The 23,095-nt window shown below is 40.4% G+C and overlaps 1 protein-coding gene across 1 annotated transcript; it reads left to right on the forward strand.

Moving 5' to 3' along the window:
• The first annotated feature begins 5,666 nt into the window (after nt 1-5,666).
• Nucleotides 5,667-21,319, forward strand: LOC143848011 (carbon catabolite repressor protein 4 homolog 1-like). Its single transcript, XM_077356788.1, has 12 exons — nt 5,667-6,372; nt 8,752-9,517; nt 10,152-10,238; nt 10,327-10,410; nt 10,485-10,571; nt 10,676-10,762; nt 11,695-11,748; nt 11,854-11,945; nt 12,059-12,173; nt 12,247-12,397; nt 12,562-12,716; nt 20,890-21,319. The coding sequence occupies exons 1-11, from the start codon at nt 6,215-6,217 to the stop codon at nt 12,705-12,707; spliced, it is 1,827 nt and encodes a 608-aa protein (XP_077212903.1). The 5' UTR covers nt 5,667-6,214; the 3' UTR covers nt 12,708-12,716; nt 20,890-21,319.
• Nucleotides 21,320-23,095: the final 1,776 nt, after the last annotated feature.

Here is a 23,095-nt window from a genome sequence, read left to right on the forward strand (position 1 = left end):
GTGCTCCGGACGGACGCTTCGACACTCAAGTCAGTATGAGCAGGAGTGCAGAGCAATGTCAGAGCAAAAAGCTTAGGGTTTTGATTTCAGATCCCTCACCTTAGCACAAGTGAAGGCTATTTATAGTGATTTTGAGCCACCTGTCCAGGACAGGTGGTAGTTCTGAGCCACCTGTCCAGGACAGGTGGTGGCCTCTGTATGGACCAGGTCTCATACCTAGGAGGGGCAGGTGGAAGTCCCTGATTGGTCCAGGTGTCACACCTAGCAGGGACAGGTGTTGGCTTTGCAGCGGTCCCTGTGAGGGCCACGTGTCAACAGCCAATTGGTTGCTGAGTTCGGACCTCATCAGTGCTGAGTTCGGACCCCATCAGTTAGGTTATTTTTTCCTAATGATCACTCTTTAGGTCCCATTTCGCATGGATGCGATCGGGTTTTTTTAAATCCGATCAGCGAACACAAGTTCGGCCCATTGTCATTGGCTCCACCTTGGATGAATGACCCTAGCCCCTTAAACTATTAAGTCTCGTCTATGGTTCTGTCAAGAGAATCTAAAGCGTTGATATCTAGAAGCTTTAATCTTATGCATATCAAGTGCCCGTTTTGCATGAAACTAGCAGCATGAAGGTCACCCACCTCATGATGGTCCACCAGATCAACGGTCCAATTACACCTGCATGTTCCATATGGGACCTAATGTTGATTGTTAGGATTGACACTAACACTGCAATTGAACAAGTCTAACTCAATATATTATACAATATATACAATAACTCAGGTTATTTATTCGGATATCTCTATCCTAACTTAGCCATGCAATGCTAATCAGTTGCAAGCAAGAATGCTTGTACATTATGTATTCTCTTTTTTAAAACACATTGGCCTTTGGATAAGTCTCGTGTAAACAACGATCATATCCATTAGACCGAGGACTGTAGAAGATAATTAGTTAAATTATTGTCCCTAAAATCTTAATACGATGCCTTCGGATCACGGGCTAAGATCATCCGATCATGGTGGACCAACGGCGATGGATATAAAAGACCTATACGTGGTGGTGTGAAATGACCGTCAAATCAATGTTCCCAGAGTTTTTTTTTTTTTCTACCGCACTATACCTCAAAAATAGTGCCTCCTTTCACTTACTCTTGGATGTGGTGGGACCTAACAATGTATCAATGACTAAAGTGGGGCTGATGTACTTGACGTTAGAAAAATTCAATGGGCCTGATTGCCGCGTACACTGGCGCTGGGTGTCCCTAGTAATCAAAAGGGGCGGATATATCGCTTCCCTTTGTAGTTAATATATATAATATAATACCCCTTTCAGCTTTGTACAAAAAACACTTCTTAGTGAACAAAGGAGAAGTGAAGCAAAAATAGTACGAAATACAAAAGGGGAGTGATAAATCGACTCCCCATGTGTCTTTCTCTCTCCTCTGTGCTAGAGAGAGAAAGAGGAGAGAGATAGACACATGAGGAGTCGATTTATCATTTAGGGGGGTCGATTTATCACTGCCCAATACAAAATCTAAGAGATCAGTTCCAAATAACTGAAAGAACGCTTACTTTATACAACACAATACCCCCTTTAGCTTTGAAGAGAAACCCTGTTATTGGTGAAAAAATGAATAACAAAATTTAGATAACTAAACATAATTATGAAGAGAAAACGGTTTCTACACACAAGTGTAGATAAGTTTTCTACACACTAGCTTAAAATACAGTAGAGGGTATATTGTTTGGGTGATCCAAACCATTCATTTGATTGGCCCTCACATAGATAGGGTGTCCACAAAAACTCAGCTCCATAGATCATCCCAGCCCTACGATTTGTGGAGGTAAAATAGACGTGTATAAACCTTCACAAATTTATCCATTTTTTGCCTCCACGGATCGAAGGGTTAAGGTGATCAAATGGAACTGATTTTTTATGGACACCCTATCTATGTCAGGGCCAATCAAATGAATGGTTTGGATCACCCAAACAAAGTGGGCCTCCACTGTATTTTAAGCTAGTGTGTAGATAACTTATCTACACTTGTGTGTAGAAACCGTTTTCTCAATTATGAATCCCTACTTGAACCAGCCCTATTTATTTTTTATTAAGAGGAACCTTCTATTTATGATTATATCACTAAAAATTAACCGTATTCGTATTCCATTTCAACAACAAAAAAAACAATTATGAATCCTGGTAAGCAATATGATATTATGCAAAAATCATAAATCACACAAAAATTCGCCAAACATTGCTATATCATACATCAGACCATATGTGGCCTCCCAACTTCTCTGGTTCCTATCCGCATTCTCCGTCTCCTCCTTTCGATTGCACCTTCTTCAATGGACTTGACGCTGAAAGATATGTGATTGAATCTTCAAGAATCACACGAAATTCTAGGGTTTTTGGATGGTGACAGTGGAAAATGTCACAAGAGAGAAAAACGGGTCGTATGAATGAAGAAGAGGGAATAATGTATTTCAAAATGACAGAAAAAATAGATACTAGCCTGATGTGTGCGCATGAAGTCCATTTCTTTTTTCAAAATTTACTGTTGGGCTCTCTTTATAAGATGATCCAAACCGTCCATTTGTTCAACCACAACTCAAAATAGGCCATACCCCACAAATCATTGTCAGGATGATCCTAACCCTCCGATCTATAGATGTTTCTATAATGTGTAGTCCCTCTATAGATTGGTTTGTTGAGATCATCCTGAAAGTGATTTGTGGGGTACAACCTATAAAATCTCCCACATTGTATACATTAATTAACCTGTCTATCTATAGTTAAATACAATTTTTGATTTAAAAAAAAAAACAGTCTAGTGCTTGTCATGGAGACCCCATAATTAATATAATATGTAGCATAAATATAAATATAAATATCTACAAAGCTTCAAATTCCGCAACATTATATTATTATACAGATCCAAAGAAGGAAAACAATATCAGATCTCATAGTATAAATGTATACGACAATCAAAGTGTGTGATGCGTACAAAAAATTACGTTTCGGTTGCGTTTGGATTACCGGAATCAGGTATCGACACCAGCATCATAATCCGATTCCTATTCCTATTACCTTGGAATAGAATGGAAAGAAATTTAAATAAAAAATATAATGATTCAATTCCATCTGAGGCATAATCAAAATACCACCTCTCGGCGCGGGAAACATATTTAAGCATGTACCCCCCTAACTAATTCTACCCAATTATCATTTCCACGCCTTCATCAATTCATTTTTTTTTTTTTTTTCAAACCAAATAGAATACCAAAGGTGAGTCTCATTGTTCAAATTAAACCAGGGCAAGCAACTGTCCCTCTCTTTAGATATGGTAGCTAGAACTGCTTTGTTCAATCATAAATTGTTCCCCAAGTATATTACTTATATTTTTTTTTGAAGAAAGCAACAGAATATATATTTATATATATGAATAAGCAGAACCGAGATGATCCTGTCGGAACAATGAGCAAATAAAATAGCAAGACAATGACTCAAGGGGGGAGATAGTCAAAACACTCCAATTCGGCCCGGGAAACACCACTCTTAGCCAGAGAGTCGGCTGCCACATTGGCCGATCTCCGGACATGCTGAAAGACCATGGAGTAGCCCTTTCCTCTATCCTCTATCTCCTCAAAGAAATGCACAAATCTCCAAGGGGGAGAAGCGTCTCCCGAAAGCCAGCGAATAACATTTACGGAATCGCCTTCGACTATCAGACTGTCACACTCCAAGCGAGGCATGGAAAGAATCCCACTGTGAACGGCTCGAACCTCCGCCTCAGACGAGTCGGCAAATCCAAGAGGCCCCGAATAGGCCCAAATGACTTCCCCTTTATGGTTCCGACATAACCCCCCCACTCCAGCCGCTCCTGGGTTACCGATAGAGGAACCGTCAAAATTGAGCTTCAGAGACCCCGGTGGCGGGGGGGACCAGGAGGGTCGAGATTTCACTTTGGTAACCGATTCCATGCATATGGTTGACCACCCTTCCCAAAGGGCATACGCAGAAACAAACCGAAAAAGAGGAAGGGAACGGGCCCAGGAGATGACCGCTGCTACCACCTGTATATAAATCCAATATGGGGACCTGACCTTCCCTTCAAAGACCCGCGCATTCCGCTCTTTCCACAAGAACCACCAGGAGGCTAAGAGACACATCTTCCACAAAATTCGACCTTTCCTCTTCCACGGAGCCCAGTCCCAACTCGTAATAAATTCGGCCATAGAATTGGAAGCAACCCAACTGACTCCAAATCTAGAAAAGAGATGACCCCAAATATATGAAGCAACCTGGCAATGTATAAATAAGTGGTCGATGGATTCCCCGGCGGATAGACATAGTGGGCAGTGATCCACCAGCCACATTCCTCTCTTCCGTAAGAAATCTATCGTCTGAATTCGTCCCCAGCTAACCGACCACCCAAAGAAAGCAACTCTTGGAGGGCATGCGAGGCGCCAAACCGCGGAGGACGCATGCTCCACTAGAGTGGGGATCAGATGGAGATAAAAAGATTTAACAGAGAAAATCCCCGACGGATTCCAAATCCAAATACGACGATCTAAGCCCGAAGACTTGATGAAGCAAGAGTCCAATAAGGAGATGAGGGCGCTGTAATCGCTTAACTCCCGAACAAAAAAGGCTCGACGGAACTTGGGAATCCACTCCACTTGCCCTTGGACCCGTTCGAAACATTCCGATACCCAAGCTTCTTTCTGAGAAGATACAATATATAAGTCAGGAAACAAAACTTGAAGAGAATGGGACGAACACCAAGGGTCCTGCCAAAACCGAATTCGATCCCCCCTATAGACTCTGAAGCGAACTCCAGGGGCAAAAAAGAACTTCAAACGCAATATGTCCCTCCATACTGTGATTCCTTTGATTTTGAAAGTATCAACGGAGTCCCAATTCCCAGGAGATGAACCATACTTACTGTCAATGACCCGAACCCACAAAGAGGAGTGTTCTTCTCCGTATCTCCACAACCACTTGCCCATAAGGGCCTGATTAAAGAGTTGAACTCTCCTGATACCCAAACCTCCGTTTTTAATTGGAGAGCAGACTAGACTCCATTTAAGAAGGGAGACCCCCTTGGAAGTCCTTGAATCACCCCACAGAAATCGTCTCTGAATTTGCTCTATGCGCTTAGCAACAGAAGCTGGACAATGAAAAAGGGATAGAAAATAAATAGGCATATTAGATAGAACAGCCTTTATAAGCACCAATCTACCTCCTTTGGAAACCAAACGGCGCTTCCATGTGGCCAATCGACGCTCAATCCTTTGTATAATAGGAGCCCATAGGTTGTGTCTCGGACGGCCCACCCCGAGAGGTAGACCCAAATAGGTAGCGGGAAAGACATCTAGACCGCACCCCATAATTCCGGCGAAGGATGAAGCCTCGCTCTCAGAACTCCTACCAAATCAGGAAGAGTTCTGTTTTGAAAGTGTTTTCCATATAATAAATGATAAACATAGCGATTAACAAAAAAAAATTAAAATAAAAGATAATAAAACATTAGCTTAATCCTCTAATTTCAAGATAATAAATGTGTCTTAATCATCTTACATTATTTCAAGATAATAATAAAAGTAGGGACATCTTAATCATCTCACATTATTTTTTTATTAGCTATATAAATAAGAGGGGTAGAGAGATAGAGAGCAGCCTCGATATAGCGTGTTCTCCATTTTGCCATTTTATTATTCTTATTTTTTTCTCTTCTAAAGGGAAAAACCAGAGAGACCAACAAAACAAGGTCAGTTCATTCCCCCCCCGTGTAAAACCCTAGCTTTCCTTTTTCTTCTTCTTTCTCGATTCATCACTGTTTGAGACTTTTCCCTTTATCATTGTAACGATCGGGAGTCTAAAAATCTGATTTTTCACTTCGTATCTTCGAATCGAACCTTTTCCCCCCCCCTTCTTTTCATTATTTAGACAGAGAGAAAGAGATTGAAGTCTCTTTTTGTATTTAGGGTTTTTGAAATCTCTCGAGGTTTTTATGTGGATTTGAAGGAATTTGATTTCTAGGGTTTTGTTCGGATTGATTAACGCTGGCGGATTTCAAGGTCTGCTGATGGCGGATCCGCCTGGTTTTCATTTTGCTTTCTTAGAGGTTGCAGAATCGGCGATATTAGGGTTTGGATTAGGGTTAGGGTTAGCGAAAAACGACGGTATTGGTGCTGAATTGTTGGGTTGGGAAGTATGCTGAGTGTGCTGCGTGTGCACCTTCCGTCCGATATTCCCATTGTAGGCTGCGAGCTTACGCCGTATGTGCTTTTGCGCCACCCTGATAGTTCAATTACAACTGATGATGTTCCCGAATCGGCCCCTCAAGATGGTTTCTACTTGAGGTACAAATGGTAAGGTCTTTTTAAACCCCTTTGATTTGTTTTTTGTTTTTTTTTATTACTTTTTTTTTTTGAATGACTGCTGTTTGATTACTTCCTGCCCTGCTTCATTGAGAACTTGATTTGTACTGGAGACCTTGTTATTATTAGTAACTCTGTTATATGGTTGCTTAAACTTATCAATATTGTTGATGGTAATTGACTTGTTTTTGGCATTTAATACTTCCTCAACTTTTGATTTCCAATTTCCTCATAGATTTATACATTTTTCGATTAACAATATGCTTTAGGCTCTTTCCTTTCTCCTTTCCTTCCCACAAGAATTCCCTTTGAAGCTTTACAATTTTACCAAGTATCTCTCTAGGGATATTGAATTGAACATTGACATTTAATACTTCCTCAACTTTTGATTTCCAATTTCCTCATAGATTTACACATTTTTTGATTAAAAATATGCTTTAGGCACTTTCCTTTCTCCTATCCTTCCCTCAAGAATTCCCTTTGAAGCTTTACAATTTTACCAAGTATCTCTCTAGGGATATTGAATGTTGACATGTAATACATTGAATGTTGACATCTAAGGATATTGAATGTTGACATGTAATACATTGAAAGGTTTGAAAGATCGTTAGTAGAAATTTTGCTTAAGGTCCAATATGATATAATATATATTAAGTTTTTGGCAAAAGAAAGCACTAGTGACGAGTTTCGTAGGCGTGTGGGGTCCAATAAGTGGCATATTTGCCCAATAGGACTTTTCGTGATTTTATTTCCATGTTATTTAGATTTTTTCCATGTTATTTAGATTTAGGGATTTTATTTCCATGTTATTTTATTTCCATATTATTTCAATTGCCTATATATAGGCCTCATTAAGTGAACTTTGGTAGTTTTTGGAATAAGATTGATTACATATTTTCTCCCCTCTTTCTTCTTCTTACCTTTTCCTTTCTCTTCCCTTCGTTTCTCTTTGTTACCCTCTTCTGCTCTTCTCTTCTTCTCCTCCTTTTCTCCTCTTCTCTTTCTCTTCTCCTGGCCTGCATCAGGGCGGCATGGTTTGGTTGTACGCTTGGTTTTAAATTTCCACTCAAAGTGACAAAACAAACAAAATGTTCCCATTTCTATCCCCATCAAAACACACACTGAAACTAAAACTGTAAGTCCATTTTACATGGATTCTTCTTAATGGGTGAAGAATCCGTGTCAGACACGTCTCAGATTCCAATACTTTAGGATTCTCTAAGACACGTCTAGATCTTTTTATCCTTTCTTTTAATACTACGACTACAACCTTACAATTACCGCATGCTTTGAGTTTTACCCATCTAATAGTAAGTTTTTTAAATGGAAATAAAATATTATATCTACTTAGCCAATTAAAATGTTCAATATATTGCTTATTATATTCAAATTATTATATAAAAAATTAAAAATTGATTAACATATTTTGGCGAATCCACGAATCGTCCTTTTTTAGGTTTGCTGAATCCGACACTCGATACCCGTGTCGGATTCCGACACACGTATCCGTGCTGATGCAACATAGCTGTAAGTGTATTAGTGGTATACTATATTGGTACATTTCTATCCCCATCAAAACGCACACCGAAACTAAAATCATAAGTGTATTAGTGCTATACTATATCGGTATCTAACACATAATCATATTTTACAGGACATCTCGGTCCTAGGGTTTCTTACTTTAATAATATTTTTCATCATTAAAAAAATCATATTTTATAGGATTTCCACTGATTTTTCCATCTAAAAGTGCATATTTCCATTTCCGGCGCAACTGAAACAGATACCAAAACTGAAACTTGAAACATTGGTCGAACGTTTTGAAATAAATGACAATGGTGGGTGGGGGTGGATGGGTGCGCTTTTGGTGGAAGGAGATTCATCAAACATGGGCATCAAACTATAGCTCGGGTCCTTGGAGGGTTGCATTTCTGATTAATTAAATTAATGATATTAGTAGATGATATGTGTTTCTTTTGTTCATGTTGGAAGCGAGGCTAGTGAGCTAGTGGAAAAGGCTTGCAAGAAAGGGAGTAAATGGACCATCATATGTCTGGGGCGATCTATGCCGTTGCTATAGTTGTCTGTTTCTTTTTTTAAATATAATTTTCTGTTATTGTTTAGAAAAAAAGAATGCAAACAATTGAACTTTTTTCTGGTTGGTAAGCTGGGATCGAACCTGCGACCTCAAGGTTGAGAAACCACTTCTCAACCATTGAGCTACAGGTCCAACCCCTAAAATCATTGAACTTGCGATACAGTGTGGTGTTTCGTCCATGCTTTATTGTGGTACTTGGGCTAACTTGTGGAAGTTGTCTTGCCTTATCTAGACATTTTTCATATATCTGATTCCTTTATTCCGTTTTGCAGGTATCGCATACAGAGCGACAAAAAAATTGCCGTATGTAGTATACATCCATCTGAACAAGCAACCCTCCAGTGCCTAGGTTGCGTTAAGGCAAAAATACCTGTAGGTAAGAGTTACCATTGCTCTCCTAGGTGTTTTTCAGATGCATGGCAACACCATCGAGCTTTGCATGATCGAGCAGCTAGTGCCGTGAATGAAAATGGAAATGACGAGGAAGAGTTATTTGGGCGTGTTGGTAGTTCTGGAGCTTCAGCCCTTAATCCTGGACTGTCTGGTTCAACATCGACCATAGGACAAAATCCAAGCTTGAATAATGGTTCTACACCTTCATATCCTTCAGTTGTTTCGGAAAGGAATGGTGGTGAGACTTGGTTTGAAGTTGGACTATCTAAAACATATACACCAACTGCTGATGATATTGGCCACGTTCTGAAGTTTGAGTGTGTAGCTGTGGATTCGGAAACAAGAATACCCGTGGGAGCCGTGAACACCATTTTGACATCACGTGTCATCCCGGCTCCCTCCCCTACTCCACGCCGCTTGATTCCAGTGAATGGAGTTGATGTGATGGGACATTTGGATTCAGATGGGCGTACTGCATCTTCCGGAACCTTCACTGTGCTATCGTACAACATTCTGTCAGAGGTGTATGCTACAAGCGAGCAATACAGCTATTGCCCATCGTGGGCCCTTTCGTGGGCTTATCGCAGGCAGAATCTTTTACGAGAAATTGTTGGCTATCATGCGGACATCCTTTGTCTTCAGGAGGTAGACGAACGCTTACTAAGCCAGTTCATTTGTCGATTTATTTGCTTTGGGGGATAAAAGAATGTATTTTTTAGCACCTTTTCCTGTGTTTCTCAGGCCCGTGTTATTTGACTACAAGTGGATAGGCTTGAATTCCAAAAATCTGAATTATAGGCCCATATTTTTCTTAGGTTTAGCCGGCTCTGAAGTCCGAAATAGTAATGGGAACTAGGAAATGTTTATCGACCGAATTTTAGGATTCCATATTTGTAGTTTGTACACCTTGTTCTATGCCTCAGTCAAACTATATATTTGAACCTTAACATTTGTCCAAGAAACACTTTTTCAAAGATTAAACATCGGACTAGAATTCTAGGCCCTTTCAACTGGAGGCTATATGTTATGGGACCTGCCTAGTCTTGAACAAAAAGCTCAAGATTTGGAACCTTCACCCCGACCTTAACCTGAAGTTTTCTATATCTTTGCCAAGTTGACATGCCTTACAACCCTAACATCTATGAAATACCAAATTTATTTTTCAAGTTTGTAAACTGCATGGATGTCCTTACTGCTTGGAGCTCTTCCCAGTTTCCGAACTTAACAGACCCTCATTTGTGAGTTCACCTAACCCAATCCCTGTCTTCCTTTTTTTCAGGTTCTGAGCGATCACTTTGAGGAGTTTTTTGCCCCTGAACTGGATAAACATGGATATCAAGCTCTCTACAAGAAAAAGACCGCGGAGGTTGCTTTACAATTTGTAACTTTTCAAATTTGTAGCCTGCAAGGTTTCTTCATATTTTGTATTATTAAATTATTGTTATTGGTTGCAGGTTTACAGTGGAAGTGCCTCTGCAATTGATGGTTGTGCTATTTTTTTTCGTAGAGACCGGTTTTCCCATGTCAAAAAATACGAGGTACGTACACATTCTGTGTAAATCACGGTCTCTAGCATTCTTTCACATGCTGAGTGCATCATTCTTGTCTGCAGGTTGAATTCAATAAAGCTGCACAGTCGTTGACGGATGCATTGGTTCCAAGTGCTCAGAAGAAAACTGCTCTAAATAGATTGCTTAAGGTTGGTTTACCGCACTCTATTTAAGCTTATCCCCAGTTTTTCCCTCAAACCACAGACATATTTTGATTTTTAAACGGTCTTAACCGTCATATTCCTGTTTATAGGATAATGTTGCGTTGATTGCGGTCTTAGAAGCAAGATTTAGTAACCATGGGGCCGATCCTGCTGGAAAACGACAGCTTCTTTGTGTGGTGAGAAACTTAGCTTACTTCTTTTTAATTATGTATTCTTGTGTGCATAAATGGCAATATGACTTGCATTTGAATTTCCATAATTGTTGTCCAATTTTTTTTTTCATGTATGGAACTATTTTTTGCACTACCTAAATCTGTACAGGACTATACTTTCTGTTTCATTATGACAAGATGAATGCAATTTGCTCTGTACCTACATCGTTGCTTACAGTTCTGCCTGCATAGTCATTCTCTATGAATTAAGAAAACACAGATTGTTGCCAAAAACTAAGCAAAGCGGAAGGAAAACAAACTGTGCGAGTTGTATAGGTAAAAGGGTAATGTAGACTAGTCTAAGTATAGACGGAAGGAAAGTTGATTGGGCAATTAACCGTCTTATCTGTCAGATAATTCACTTCTTTGTGATTCTGCCATTTCCCTTTCTTCATTAATTTTGCATTTGAGAGTGGTGGCTTTCCTCCCTTTTTTTATTTCTGCTTTGGTTACTATTACATCCTTATATTTTAAATTTTAGAAAATTCATTTCTTTTGTCTATTATTACGTTGCTCAGAAGCTAAAAGAGTACTAATACAGCGGGACCCACACACACGCACACGCCTGTTTCTATGTATTCATATGTGTATATATTAGTATTATGTGTGTGTGTGTGTGTATCCCTCGTCTCCACACCATCATTGATCTATTAGTATTATGTGTGCGAGTTCTTGGTCAATTCAGTCTTCTCTTGCCACGTAATGTTAAAAAATGACCTCCATTTGTCATAGCATTACCATTTTCACAAAATCTTTAAACTTTCTTATGATTTTTTTGTTTCTACAACATTTGTTGGTATGATATTGCTGTTTTGTTCAAGGCTGAATATATGGATGTGTTGCATTATTTGGCCACATTTTGTGACTATTTATTTTCTCATGTCATGTGGTAACAGGCGAACACACATGTAAATGTCCATCAAGATCTCAAGGATGTTAAGCTCTGGCAGGTTATCATCCTGGCATTTTCTGTTTCTGTGGAGTTATTGTAGTTTTTTTGGATTCGTAGCCATTCAACTTGAATTTTTTCTTGGATATTTATTTAATCATCTCAGGTACATACTCTTTTAAAAGGATTGGAGAAAATAGCTGTTAGTGCAGACATACCGATGTTGGTTTGTGGGGATTTTAATTCGAGTCCTGGAAGGTATGTGCCATTTTTCTGATAAAATTTTAGTTTCTGATGCAAAATATGTAATTGGTCTCGAGGCAATTAGCAATCTCTTGATTATCTTAAAAGAATATTGGACTTGATGGCAGCGCTCCACATGCACTTCTTGCAATGGGGAAGGTTGATCCGATGCATCCCGACTTGCAAGTGGACCCCTTAGGAATCTTGCGACCTGCCAGCAAGTTAACTCATCAACTTCCATTGGTAACACGACATTTCGTAGTGCTTTCCTTGTAATCTGAGTATTTGTGTTGGTTCTGACACCACCTTTTTACAGGTTAGTGCTTACTCATCCTTTGCAAGAATGGTGGGAGTTAGAACTGGTTTAGACCAACAAAGACGGAGAATGGACCCCACAACAAATGAACCATTATTTACAAACTGCACTAGAGATTTCATTGGCACCCTCGATTACATATTTTACACTGGTAGAGTCCTCATTGCAAGATTCTTCTGTCCCGGCTTTCTTTTCTAGTTTCCAGTTTTTTTTTTTTAATATTTTAATTTCATCATCCATGTTGCAATTCATTGTTTAGACATTATTGGAAAACTTGGTGGTTGGGTTCTGATGTCAGATTGGGCTGTGTTTCAGCGGATTCTTTGACGGTGGAATCATTATTAGAGCTCTTGGATGAAGAAAGCTTACGCAAAGACACGGCACTTCCTTCTCCAGAGTGGTCCTCTGATCACATAGCACTTTTAGCAGAGTTCCGCTGCAAACCTAGAATCAGACGCTGACACTGTAGGGTATGCAACTGTTTTTTTTTTCTTGCTTCTATTCTAATGTTAACTTCGTTTGGCTAGACAGAGATCCATGCTACCAAAACTTGGGCTTTCTTTCTCAACCTGTTGGATTTGCATTATTAGGATTTGAGAATCAACTTCTTCTCTTGCCTTTTCCTGGGCCAGAATCCTAGCCAATACTTCATTTTTGGATTGTGTAGTTTTCTAGGCATTCCCAAGTCAGCACTTCAAAGTGTCGGACATTTGTGGATATTTTGTTAGTGCTTCACCTTTTATTGTCATTATGTTGGCCAAGTCTTGTTTTGATGACAAGGGAATGTCGAGTATTTTGTGTTTCTTTTCATGTAGACCTCTGTTAGAAAGTAGGGCTTGAGTGATCTTGGAAATGTGGAACTTCCATTCTATCTTCTTGGCCTGAGAGGTACAAACATGGATTGTTTGTGCGGAGCATTTACCTCAATTCCAAATGTGCCATCGTCTGTAGCTCACTGGTAGTTGGTTGGACTGCATATCTATCCAATCCCATGACTTTTTTTTTTTTTTTGTTTGGAAATGGCGAGATATATTGATTAAATGGAACCGAGATGATCCTCAGAATACAAAGAGAAAGAAGATAGAAGAGAAAACACAACAGAGAAACAAAATACAATTAAGGTGGTAAATAATCGAACCACTCTATACCCTGCCTAATGACCCCAGATTTAGCTAGACCGTCAGCTTCTTCATTGGCTGATCTTCTAACATGGGCAAAAGAAATCTCCGATCCTGACACCCAGTCCAAAATCTCCTCAATAAGGCTTAGAAATCTCCAAGGAGGAGGAGCTTTACCAGCAATCCATCTAATAACATTGGAGGAATCCCCTTCCACAGTGACTTTATCCAAGACATGTCTTTCAATGTGAAGGATACCATAATATGCTGCTTTTACTTCCGCCTCTGACGAATCTGAAATCCCATTCGGTTCAGAGAACGCCCACTCCACAGCCCATACATTGTCCCTCATCAGGCCACCAAAACCTGAAGACCCCGGGTTCCCGAAGGATGATCCATCCACATTTAGCTTGCTGAAACCCACAGGCAGCGGAGCCCACTTCTGAATTGTCTTTTGCGTTCTTAACCCTTCCATACAGATAACATCCCATCTTTCCCCCAAATCGTAAGCCGACACGAATCTGAACATAGGAAGACTCTTCGCCCATTGGATAGACATAGCTATAATCCTCTGATAAATACTGAAGGGTGAAGTGGCTGTGCCCTCGAAAACCCTGCCATTCCTTTCTTTCTATACCGCCCACCATAGAGTTAACAAGCAAATCCTCCACATCACCTTCCCTTTCTTTTTCCAAAGGACAAAGTCCCAACAATCCAAAAGCATAGGTAAAGATTGAGGGAAAACCCATTGGATACCAAATCTTACTAAAACTAAACCCCATATCACCCTTACTACTTTACAATGTATAAACAAGTGATCAATAGATTCGCCATCCTCCAGACATAACGGACAGTGATCAGCCCCTTCTTCTCAAAAACTCAATGGTTTGGATACGCCCACTGCTAACAAACCAACCAAAAAAAGACACTCTAGGGGGCAATGAAAGGACCAAACCTTAGCCAGAAAAGAATCATCACCATCTGGAACAATCTTAGCATATGCAGATTTCACGGAGAAGATTCTGGAGGAATTCCAAATCCATAATCTTTTATCCTCACCGGATTTCTTAATATAGCCTTTCTCGAGCACCTCAAACAAGGAAAATAGATCCTCTAATTCTCTTTCAAAAAAATTTCTTCGAAACCATGGACACCAAATTACTTTCTGATCCACTCTTTCAAAACAGTCGCACACAAAAACATTCTTATCTGCAGCCACTCAGTAAATCTGGAAATAGCGATCCCAAGGGCTCATTTGCGCACCAAACATCATGCCAAAACCTGATACGCCTACTAGAATACACTCTGAACTTGCAACCCTTTTTAAATACATTTGTAAGGCGAAGCACATCCCTCCAAATAGAAGTCCCTCTCCTCTCGAAAGCATCGGCCGTCTCCCAGTTACCAGCAAGCACCCCATATTTACTCCCAATTACTCTAGCCCACAAAACTTGATCCTCCTCACCAAACTACCATAACCACTTACACAACAATGCAGAGTTGAAACCCTTAATTTTCCTAATTCCCAAACCACCTTTTCTAATTGGAGCACAAACCTTCTCCCATTTAACCAGTGGAATACCCTTCTTTTCATTCGACCCCCCCCTAAGAAATCTTCTTTGTATCTTCTCTATCCTCAACCCCACACTTACCGGGCATTTAAATAGCGATAGGAAATAAACTGGAAGATTTGCCAAAACTGCCTTAACTAGGGTCAATCGACCCCCTTTTGAGACTATTCTTCTTTTTCAAGTCTCCAACCTTTTTCTCAATTCTTGCAACTATTGGTTCCCACAGAGCTTTATTAGGCCTCCCCACTTCCAATGGAAGACCAAGATAAGAAGAAGGAAGGTTGTCAACCTCAGAATAGCAGTACAACTTCTAGTTTCAAAAGAAGATAAATTGATTGCGAACATACTTGATTTCGCAAAATTAGATTGCTGACCTGTAATCACCTCGTAGCATCTAAGGATTGCCTTGAGATTCATCACTTTAACTTTATCCGGTTCACCGAAAAGTAATGTATCATCCGCAAATTGAAGAATTGAAACTTCCACCTTGTTCTTTCCTATCTTGAAACCTTCTATTAGCTCCATTTCGCTACCTTTCTGAATAAGCTTGCTGAGAGTTTCCGCCACGATGACAAAAAGAAAGGGAGATAAAGGATCCCCTTGCCTCAACCCCCTCGATGATTTAAAGAATCATTTTGCCGAACCATTAACCAACACTGAGAACCACGCTGACAAAATACATCTTTTAATCCAACCTCTCCATGCATTACTAAAACCCATTTTACCCAGAAGATAGTCAAAACAATCCCACTCTACCCTATCATAAGCATTTTCCATATCCAACTTACAAACCACCCCTTTATTTCTGTGTCTGAAATAATCATCAATGGCTTCGTTGGCTACCAGTGAACGATCCAAAATCTGCCTCTTGTTCACAAAAGCACTCTGGCTATTGGAAATAAGCTTAGGCAACACTACTTTTATTCGATCCGCCAGCACCTTTACAAGCACCTTATATAGACATCCCACCAAGCTTATTGGCCTGAAATCTGAAATCTTTGAGGCTCCTTCCATTTTGGGGATCAAGGTAATAAACGTGGCTCCCGTTCCTTTATCAAGTTGCAAACCCTCATAAAATTCTTTGAAGAATCTGAAAATGTCACATTTCACCACCGACCGACGAGACTGGAAAAATGTCAAACAAAAACCATCTGAACCAGGAGCCTTATCCCTTGAAAGAGAGAATAGGGCTTTTTCAATCTCCTCCTCACCGAACGGAACTTCCAGCTTTGAACTTTCCTCCAAAGAAAGACAATTAAAAGCAACATCTTCCGGGATAGGACGGAATAAATTCTCAGAGGAATAGAGCTTGTAATAGAAAGTTATATTGGCTGAACAAATACCTTCCTTTGATGACACCATCCTACCATCTTCATTGAGCACCACAATTCTATTCCTTCTCCTTCTAGCACTTACCATTGCATGGAAATACGCTGTATTTTTGTCCCCTTCAACCAGCCACTTAACTCTGGACTTCTGCTTCCACGTGATCTCATCATGCAACAACATAGTCTGATGTTCTTGTTTTACTTTCCCCATCTCCTGACACTCCTCTTCGCCCCCCAAACCACTCTCTTCTAGAGCAGTTAGCTCTACTAGCTTACACTCCAGTCAACTTTTCCTTTCATTCAAACTTTCTTTTTTAACCGCTACCCACTCCTTTAGTTTCTTCTTCACAAACCCTAATTTCTTGCCAATCACCACATTAGCTGGACCTTCTACCGTACACATCTCCCACCATTCTTCCATCTTCTCCTCCATTTGGGGGTAATAAGCCATGCAATCTCAAATATAAAGGGGCTGGGACCCCATGACTCCAATCAAGGATCAAGCAGTATGGGGCAGTGATCCGAGACTGAGTGTATAAGTGTCTTTTGAAAAACCTCCGGGGCCAATTCCAACCACTCTGAAGACATCAAAAAACGATCTGATCGGCTCCTTTCACCTCTGGCCCAAGTAAAAGATCCTCCTGCCAACGGCAGATCGATTAACTCATTATCTGCAATAAAATCTATAAAGCTTTGCATGTTCTGCGAAATTCTTGAGCATCCAAGCCTTTCCTCAACTGCCTTGATTACATTGAAATCACCACCTATACACTAAGGAAAGGGGCACGAATTTCTAGCTCGACCCAATTCCTCCCAAAATTCTTGCTTTGCCTCCCTGGTAAACGGACCATAGACACTTGAAAACAACCGCAAGGATCCATCCTCAACCTTCTTAAGCGCCTCTGAAAGAGAATACTTACCCTTCCATAAATCAATTTTCTTCCAACAACTATCCTTCCATGCCACAACAACTCCTACAGAAGCCCCTTGAGACGGAATAAAGTCAAACTCCCACTCCTCCCTGGGGCCCATACCCTCAATGACCCCTCTCGTCACCACATTTAACTTTGTTTCTTGCAGACAAATCAAATCCGGTTTAACATTCTTTACCAGCTCCTTAACTTGCAATTTCTTCCCCTGCGACCCCAACCCATTTGAATTCCATGACACAATCTTCATGGATTACTTTTTTTAGAGGTATTCCTCCCCTTGTGGCCTTCACTTATTCTTCCTCCCTGTTCAATACCAGACCTCTCCTCACACTGGCCTCCACTGTAATTGATCCCAGACTCTAACCTTTTTAATTCTCTTTCCTTCTTCTTGGCTGACTCAGCTGATCTCTTAGCATAGTCTTGAGCTTCCCTATCCCTCGCCTCTAAGGATCTAATTTGGTCCTTAAGATTCTCCTCACCCCCAGATGCTACCACCCCCAAATTCTTGAAAACCCCTACCGCCAGCTCTAACTTCCCATCCCAAAAATCATTTCCACCCCCCTCAACCCTAGGGTCAAGACAAACCCCCTCACAGACCCCAGGAACCAGTGAAAGGTGATTTACTCTCGCCAGACTTCCCTCCTGGCAATTTACCCTTTCACTAGGAATACACCCAATCATGCTACTGAGCTTTCCAAAGCAATCTTCGATGATACTACCCACACCAATAATATCTACCATAGATGCATTCACCAAATTTTCAACTGATATTTTCATAATTGGGCCCTCATCGGAGGATTCCAACGAAATAGAGAGGCTTCTCCTCCCCTTATACCTTGATTTCGACGTGGACTTCTGGGCATTTAGACTACTAACTAATTCTCTTATCAAATTCCCCACATAAGGAGTAACCTCTCTGCTCTTCCAGAGTTTGCTCCCCCATGAGATCGCCACTACCCCTGTCCATGAGGCTGTTTTCGAAGAAACTCTGCTCCTCTTCCTCAAAGTCCAAGCACAAAGCAATTCTTCCACGTTTCTGCATCTCCGACATAAAACCCAAGACCTTCTCTCCCTTTCAGGATTAGAAACCTCTCTTTGCAGCATCAAAGAAGCTCTAAAATCCTCATTACCTATATTTCTTCTATCCCTTGTCTGTTCGCACAGAGAGCTTAAGGACAGAAAAGACCCTTCATTTTTGGACCCATTCACTTGAATTCTAAAAGAACCCGATTGAAAATAACGAACCGTCCGAGGGCTATTTTGCAGAATACTATCACCAGAGGCCTCTAAAGAGTTCAAGGCCCAATGATTAGTCTCTCCTAATGGGCTTCCACCAGAAGAGGCCCAAGAGATACTTGGCGATAATTGGGCCATCGTAAGATCACAGTCAAAGGGATAAACATTCAAAGATTCACCATATCTACTCAAAACAGATGTGGGGTCCACCACTGCCGTCTCGATAGGGTTCCCACCTATAATGCTACGCCACCTGTAAGCATTAGGAGACCCACCGTTTTGAAATTCAAAAAAGCCGCCAGGTCTGTGAAGGCTACGTACACCCTCTGTGGTGCAGTATAGCCTTCCATGCTAACATGCGCCCCTTCAGCTTCTCTGCCTACCTCGGGAATGCTAACGAAACTGTCACCCACCTCACCAACCGCCATTAATCCCCCCTCCAAGCTTTGATTATCATCACCCAGGGAGCTTTCTCTATCACTTAAACTTCCCAACGAACCACTTTCATTTGAGGTTTCTTCCTCAGATTCCAGAATACCTTCCACCTCCATCTCTCGAGACGCTCTAACCCATCTGATAGAACCCCTAAGAGAAACTTGCAAAACAACTTCATGACCAGGGACTCCTTCTGTGACTATTAGCATTCTAGCCCTTGCATATCCAGAACCGGCCTTGTAGGAAGAATCCAACTCCAAAACCTTACCAATCCTTTCTCCTACTTTTACAAAGTTCTCCTCACACCACACCTCAGGCGGTACCCCTTCTATTGACCACCATTGAGAACTTTGATCCCCTTTGAATTTATCTAGCCATAACGAGATTTCACGGAAAGGGGAATTGATAGCTTTCTTCCACACCTCCATTGAGATCCTTCTGTCAACCCCCGCTTGGAGGATGACCAGAATCTCCCTTTCAGCAATCTTATACACCATTACCTTCCCATGACCGTCAATTCTTTTAGATAACCATTCTTCCATTGCCGGAAGATCTCCAGACCATCCAGATCCAATCAACCCCAGATACCCATATCCGCATTACTTATGGATTTCAAGGAAATAACTTCTAAGTTAATGGCCACACCTTCAGAAGTTAGCGGCGAAATCTCCCCTTGACAGCTCCCCGGTTCTGGACCCTTGTCTCTCTTCTGAAAGGGAAAGTTGAAGTCTCTCCCTGACCACACTTTTTTACATTCCCAGCACACTAATCTTTTCTTGAAGTTTTTGAAGCCACACCTGCAGCACCGCCAATCCCCTAACCCTCCTTCTGTCCTTCTTCGATGAACTCGGTCTACTCTTTTTGCTCTCTTCCCTTTTGAGATCATCCACCCTTGCTCCTGATGTGGCTTGCTAGGACCTCCTTCCATCAACCTGGTACCCTCTGCTCTCCCTGCTTCCCATGGGATAAGATTAGCACCACTAGCTAAGCGATAGGGGCCTCCATAGGGATCCACTCTCCCAAGCAAAACTGCATTAGCCCCAGTAACACAGCTGGGAGGATTCCAGATACCTACACCAGTCATTACTTCAAGAAAATCCCGAGGATTCCAGAATCACACAACAGGCATTTCTCTGTTCTAAGTTGTTTTTTATCCAATCCCATGACTTTATTTAGCTTTATTTGTATTTCCGTCATTTAAATCCATGCGATGTCATAGACAATCTGACCTGCAAAAGTATTGGAAAGCCCAATCTGTTGTAAGCTGTTTGGAAGTCCAAGTTGGATCCCATCTTAGGTTAGCATGAGGGCCTTACCTGTTGGAAGTCCTCATCTTTGGCTTAATACAAGATTTTGAAATATTAGTGTTATAGATAATATGCACTGAAATCATTCAATAATAATAATAATAATAATAATAATAATAATAATAATAATAATAATAATAGGAAAATTTTATCAGCACTACTGTATTTTGATGAGGGCACTCCTCACTTTATTAAAAGTACGGTATGACCCGCACCATAAGATGATCCAAACCGTCCATTAGATGGGCCACGGCCGAAATAGGTTGTGCCCCAAAAATTATTTCCATAGGTTGATCCTAACCCTCCAATCTATAGAGGGTTAGGATCAACCCTCCCAACATTTAGATCGGATGGTTAGGATCAACCTATGGAAATGATTTTTGAGGCACAACCTATTTAGGTATCGGTTTGGATCATCCTATGGTGCGGGCCATACCGTTCTTCTAATAAAGTGAGGAGTGCCCTCATCAAAATACAGTAGTGCTGATAACATTTCCCTAATAATAATATGCACTGAAACCAATGTGTAGTTATGTTTACTGCAAGCCCCTGTCCACTAAACTGAACAACATCTTAACCAATAATTTTGAGCTCAGAAAAAATATGTCAAGGGATGCTAGTACTTGTGCTGAACTTCTCGTCATTCTTGTGTTAAAATTCCATACAGCATTAGTTTGTATATGGCCTAATTTTGTGTACGACGCCGTCTGTTGTAGGTCCTTGAATTGGTGATTTTCTTTGAGAGAAGCTGATGGATAAGTTAATACCGTCAAAGAGATGGATCCGACGGTGGTAGATCCCGCTCCTTGTAGTCTCTTTCCAGATGATTGCTTAAGGAGTGCATTGATCTACATGTATCATGCCGTTTTTGTTTCATAGAAAATTATGAAATGTCTTTATTGAAATTTTTGGGTTATTCATGTTCTGGCCGTTATCTAGTATAAATATTATTCAGAAATTATCCATCATATGTTCAATATATTTAGAGATTTTCTTTTCCCCTCACCAAAGCTTTATAGATATGAATGATATGGGTTCGCAGATCAGTTTTGGAGGCCAAAGGGCATGCTTGTAAGCCTGAGAGCCTTTGTTGACTCAACATATGAATAAAAAAGATCTGATGTATCTGTTGATGAGTTATTTTTATCCCTTCTAAAAATGGGCCAACTACTCGTGTCCAACTTAAGGATTCTCTCTCACACTTCTAGATCTTTTTTATATGTTTTTTTGTTCGGAATATTACTATTATAACTTCACAATTATTGCATGTTTTTTGTTTTATCCGAACACGCCAGACTAAATAGAATCCTATTTGAGAGAGAGAGAGAGAGAGAGAGAGAGAGAGAGAGAGAGAGAGAGAGAGTACAGAAAAAGTGTGTGTTTCTAAGGGCGTTGTGCTCAGGGGAGTTTTGAAGCCATCTGGAAGCCAAACTGATGTCGGTTTGAAGCGGTTAGAAGAAGATAAATTGCATCAATACTATTCTCACAGGTTAAGGTCAGTGTTTGGGCAGGTTTTCTATTTCAAACCTGAATGTTTTCTACCTAGAAAGTGGATATTATTGCAGTTGTATACCGGATCATATGCAACTCGTTGGAAGGTTTGTTCTTTGGTGTTTCTTGGAGGGGAGAAAAGTGATTTGTGAGACATTTCCAAATTTTTAATGCTGTGGTTGAAAGAGAACTAGGTAGACTATTGATGTATCTTTGCACTGATAGTGAGGGAGAATATACCTCTATGTGTTTGACAGATACTATGCTAAACATGGGATGAGACGTGAGAAGCTAGGTCCTCATACCCCTAACACAATGGTGTAGCTGAGAGGATGAATCACGTCATTGTGGAGAGATTTAGATGCATGCTCTCTATGACGTACTTGCCTCAATCGTTTTGGGGAGAGGATTTAGGAACAAAATTTTACTTAATTAATCTATCTCCATTTCCTTTAGATGATCATATCCCGAAAACAGGTATGGGTGGAAAGAAGTCTCTTATTCTCACTTAAATGTGTTCGACTGCAAGATTTTTATGCATGCACCTAAGAAAAAAGGTCTAAACTTGATGACGAGGTTATACCTTGCATCTTTCTGGGTTATGGAGATGATGAGTTTTGATACAGATTATGAGATCTAGAAAATACAAAAATGCTAAGAAGTAGAGATATGGTTTTCCATGAAGATCAGACCATTGAAGACTTTAATTAAGTTGAGAAGCCGCAAGTTGTGGGTGATGTACCCGATCTTACTTCAGTTCCTCCAATGTCGCATGTTGAAGATGGAGAAGAGATCCAAGAAGACCAATGTCAAGAAATTGAAAATGATGCGCCGGTATATGATAATGTTGAGCACCATCCTCAAGAGCCCCGAGAATGATCAATAGTTCTTTCGAGAAGATCCACTTGAGAAATGACCTTCAAAAAGATAGTCTCCTGCCGAATATGTAATGCTTATAGATGAGGGTGAACTTGAAAGTTTTTTAAGAAGCCCAAGTTGACAAGCATAATTGTGAGTGGAAGAAAACTATTTAGAGGAAATGGATGCCTTGCATAAGAACAAAACATCAAGTTGATATAAGACAAGATTGGTAGTGAAAGGTTTCAGGCAGAAACAGGGTATTGATGAGATCTTTTCTCTCGTGGTAAAAATGACATCGATTAGAGTGATATTAGGTTTAATTGCAAGTCGAGACCTGGAATTTGAGTAATTAGATGTTAAAACTACTTTTCTTCCTGGTGCAGTCAAAGGGATTTGAAAAAGGTAAGGTACACAGTTTGCGAGTTGAATAGCCTTTAGAGGTTGAAACAGGCCCCGAGCAATGGTACAAGAAATTTGACTCATTCATAGTCGGTCAAGATTATATAAAAGAACAAATGTTTTGTCTATTCTAAATACTTTTCTGTAACTAACTTAAATATTCTTTTGTTT

The sequence above is a fragment of the Tasmannia lanceolata genome, unplaced genomic scaffold (genome assembly GCF_043159265.1).
Source record: "Tasmannia lanceolata isolate RefF3 unplaced genomic scaffold, GAP_Taslan_0.1 ptg000003l, whole genome shotgun sequence".
Classification (NCBI taxonomy): domain Eukaryota; kingdom Viridiplantae; phylum Streptophyta; class Magnoliopsida; order Canellales; family Winteraceae; genus Tasmannia; species Tasmannia lanceolata.

Coding starts and splice junctions, on each gene's coding strand:
- LOC143848011 (XM_077356788.1), top strand. CDS start 6,215: ATGCTGAGTGTGCTGCGTGTGCACCTTCCGTCCGATATTCCCATTGTA. Junction 10,763..11,694: donor AACGACAGCTTCTTTGTGTG/GTGAGAAACTTA, acceptor ATGTGGTAACAG/GCGAACACACATGTAAATGT. Junction 12,398..12,561: donor CGATTACATATTTTACACTG/GTAGAGTCCTCA, acceptor GCTGTGTTTCAG/CGGATTCTTTGACGGTGGAA.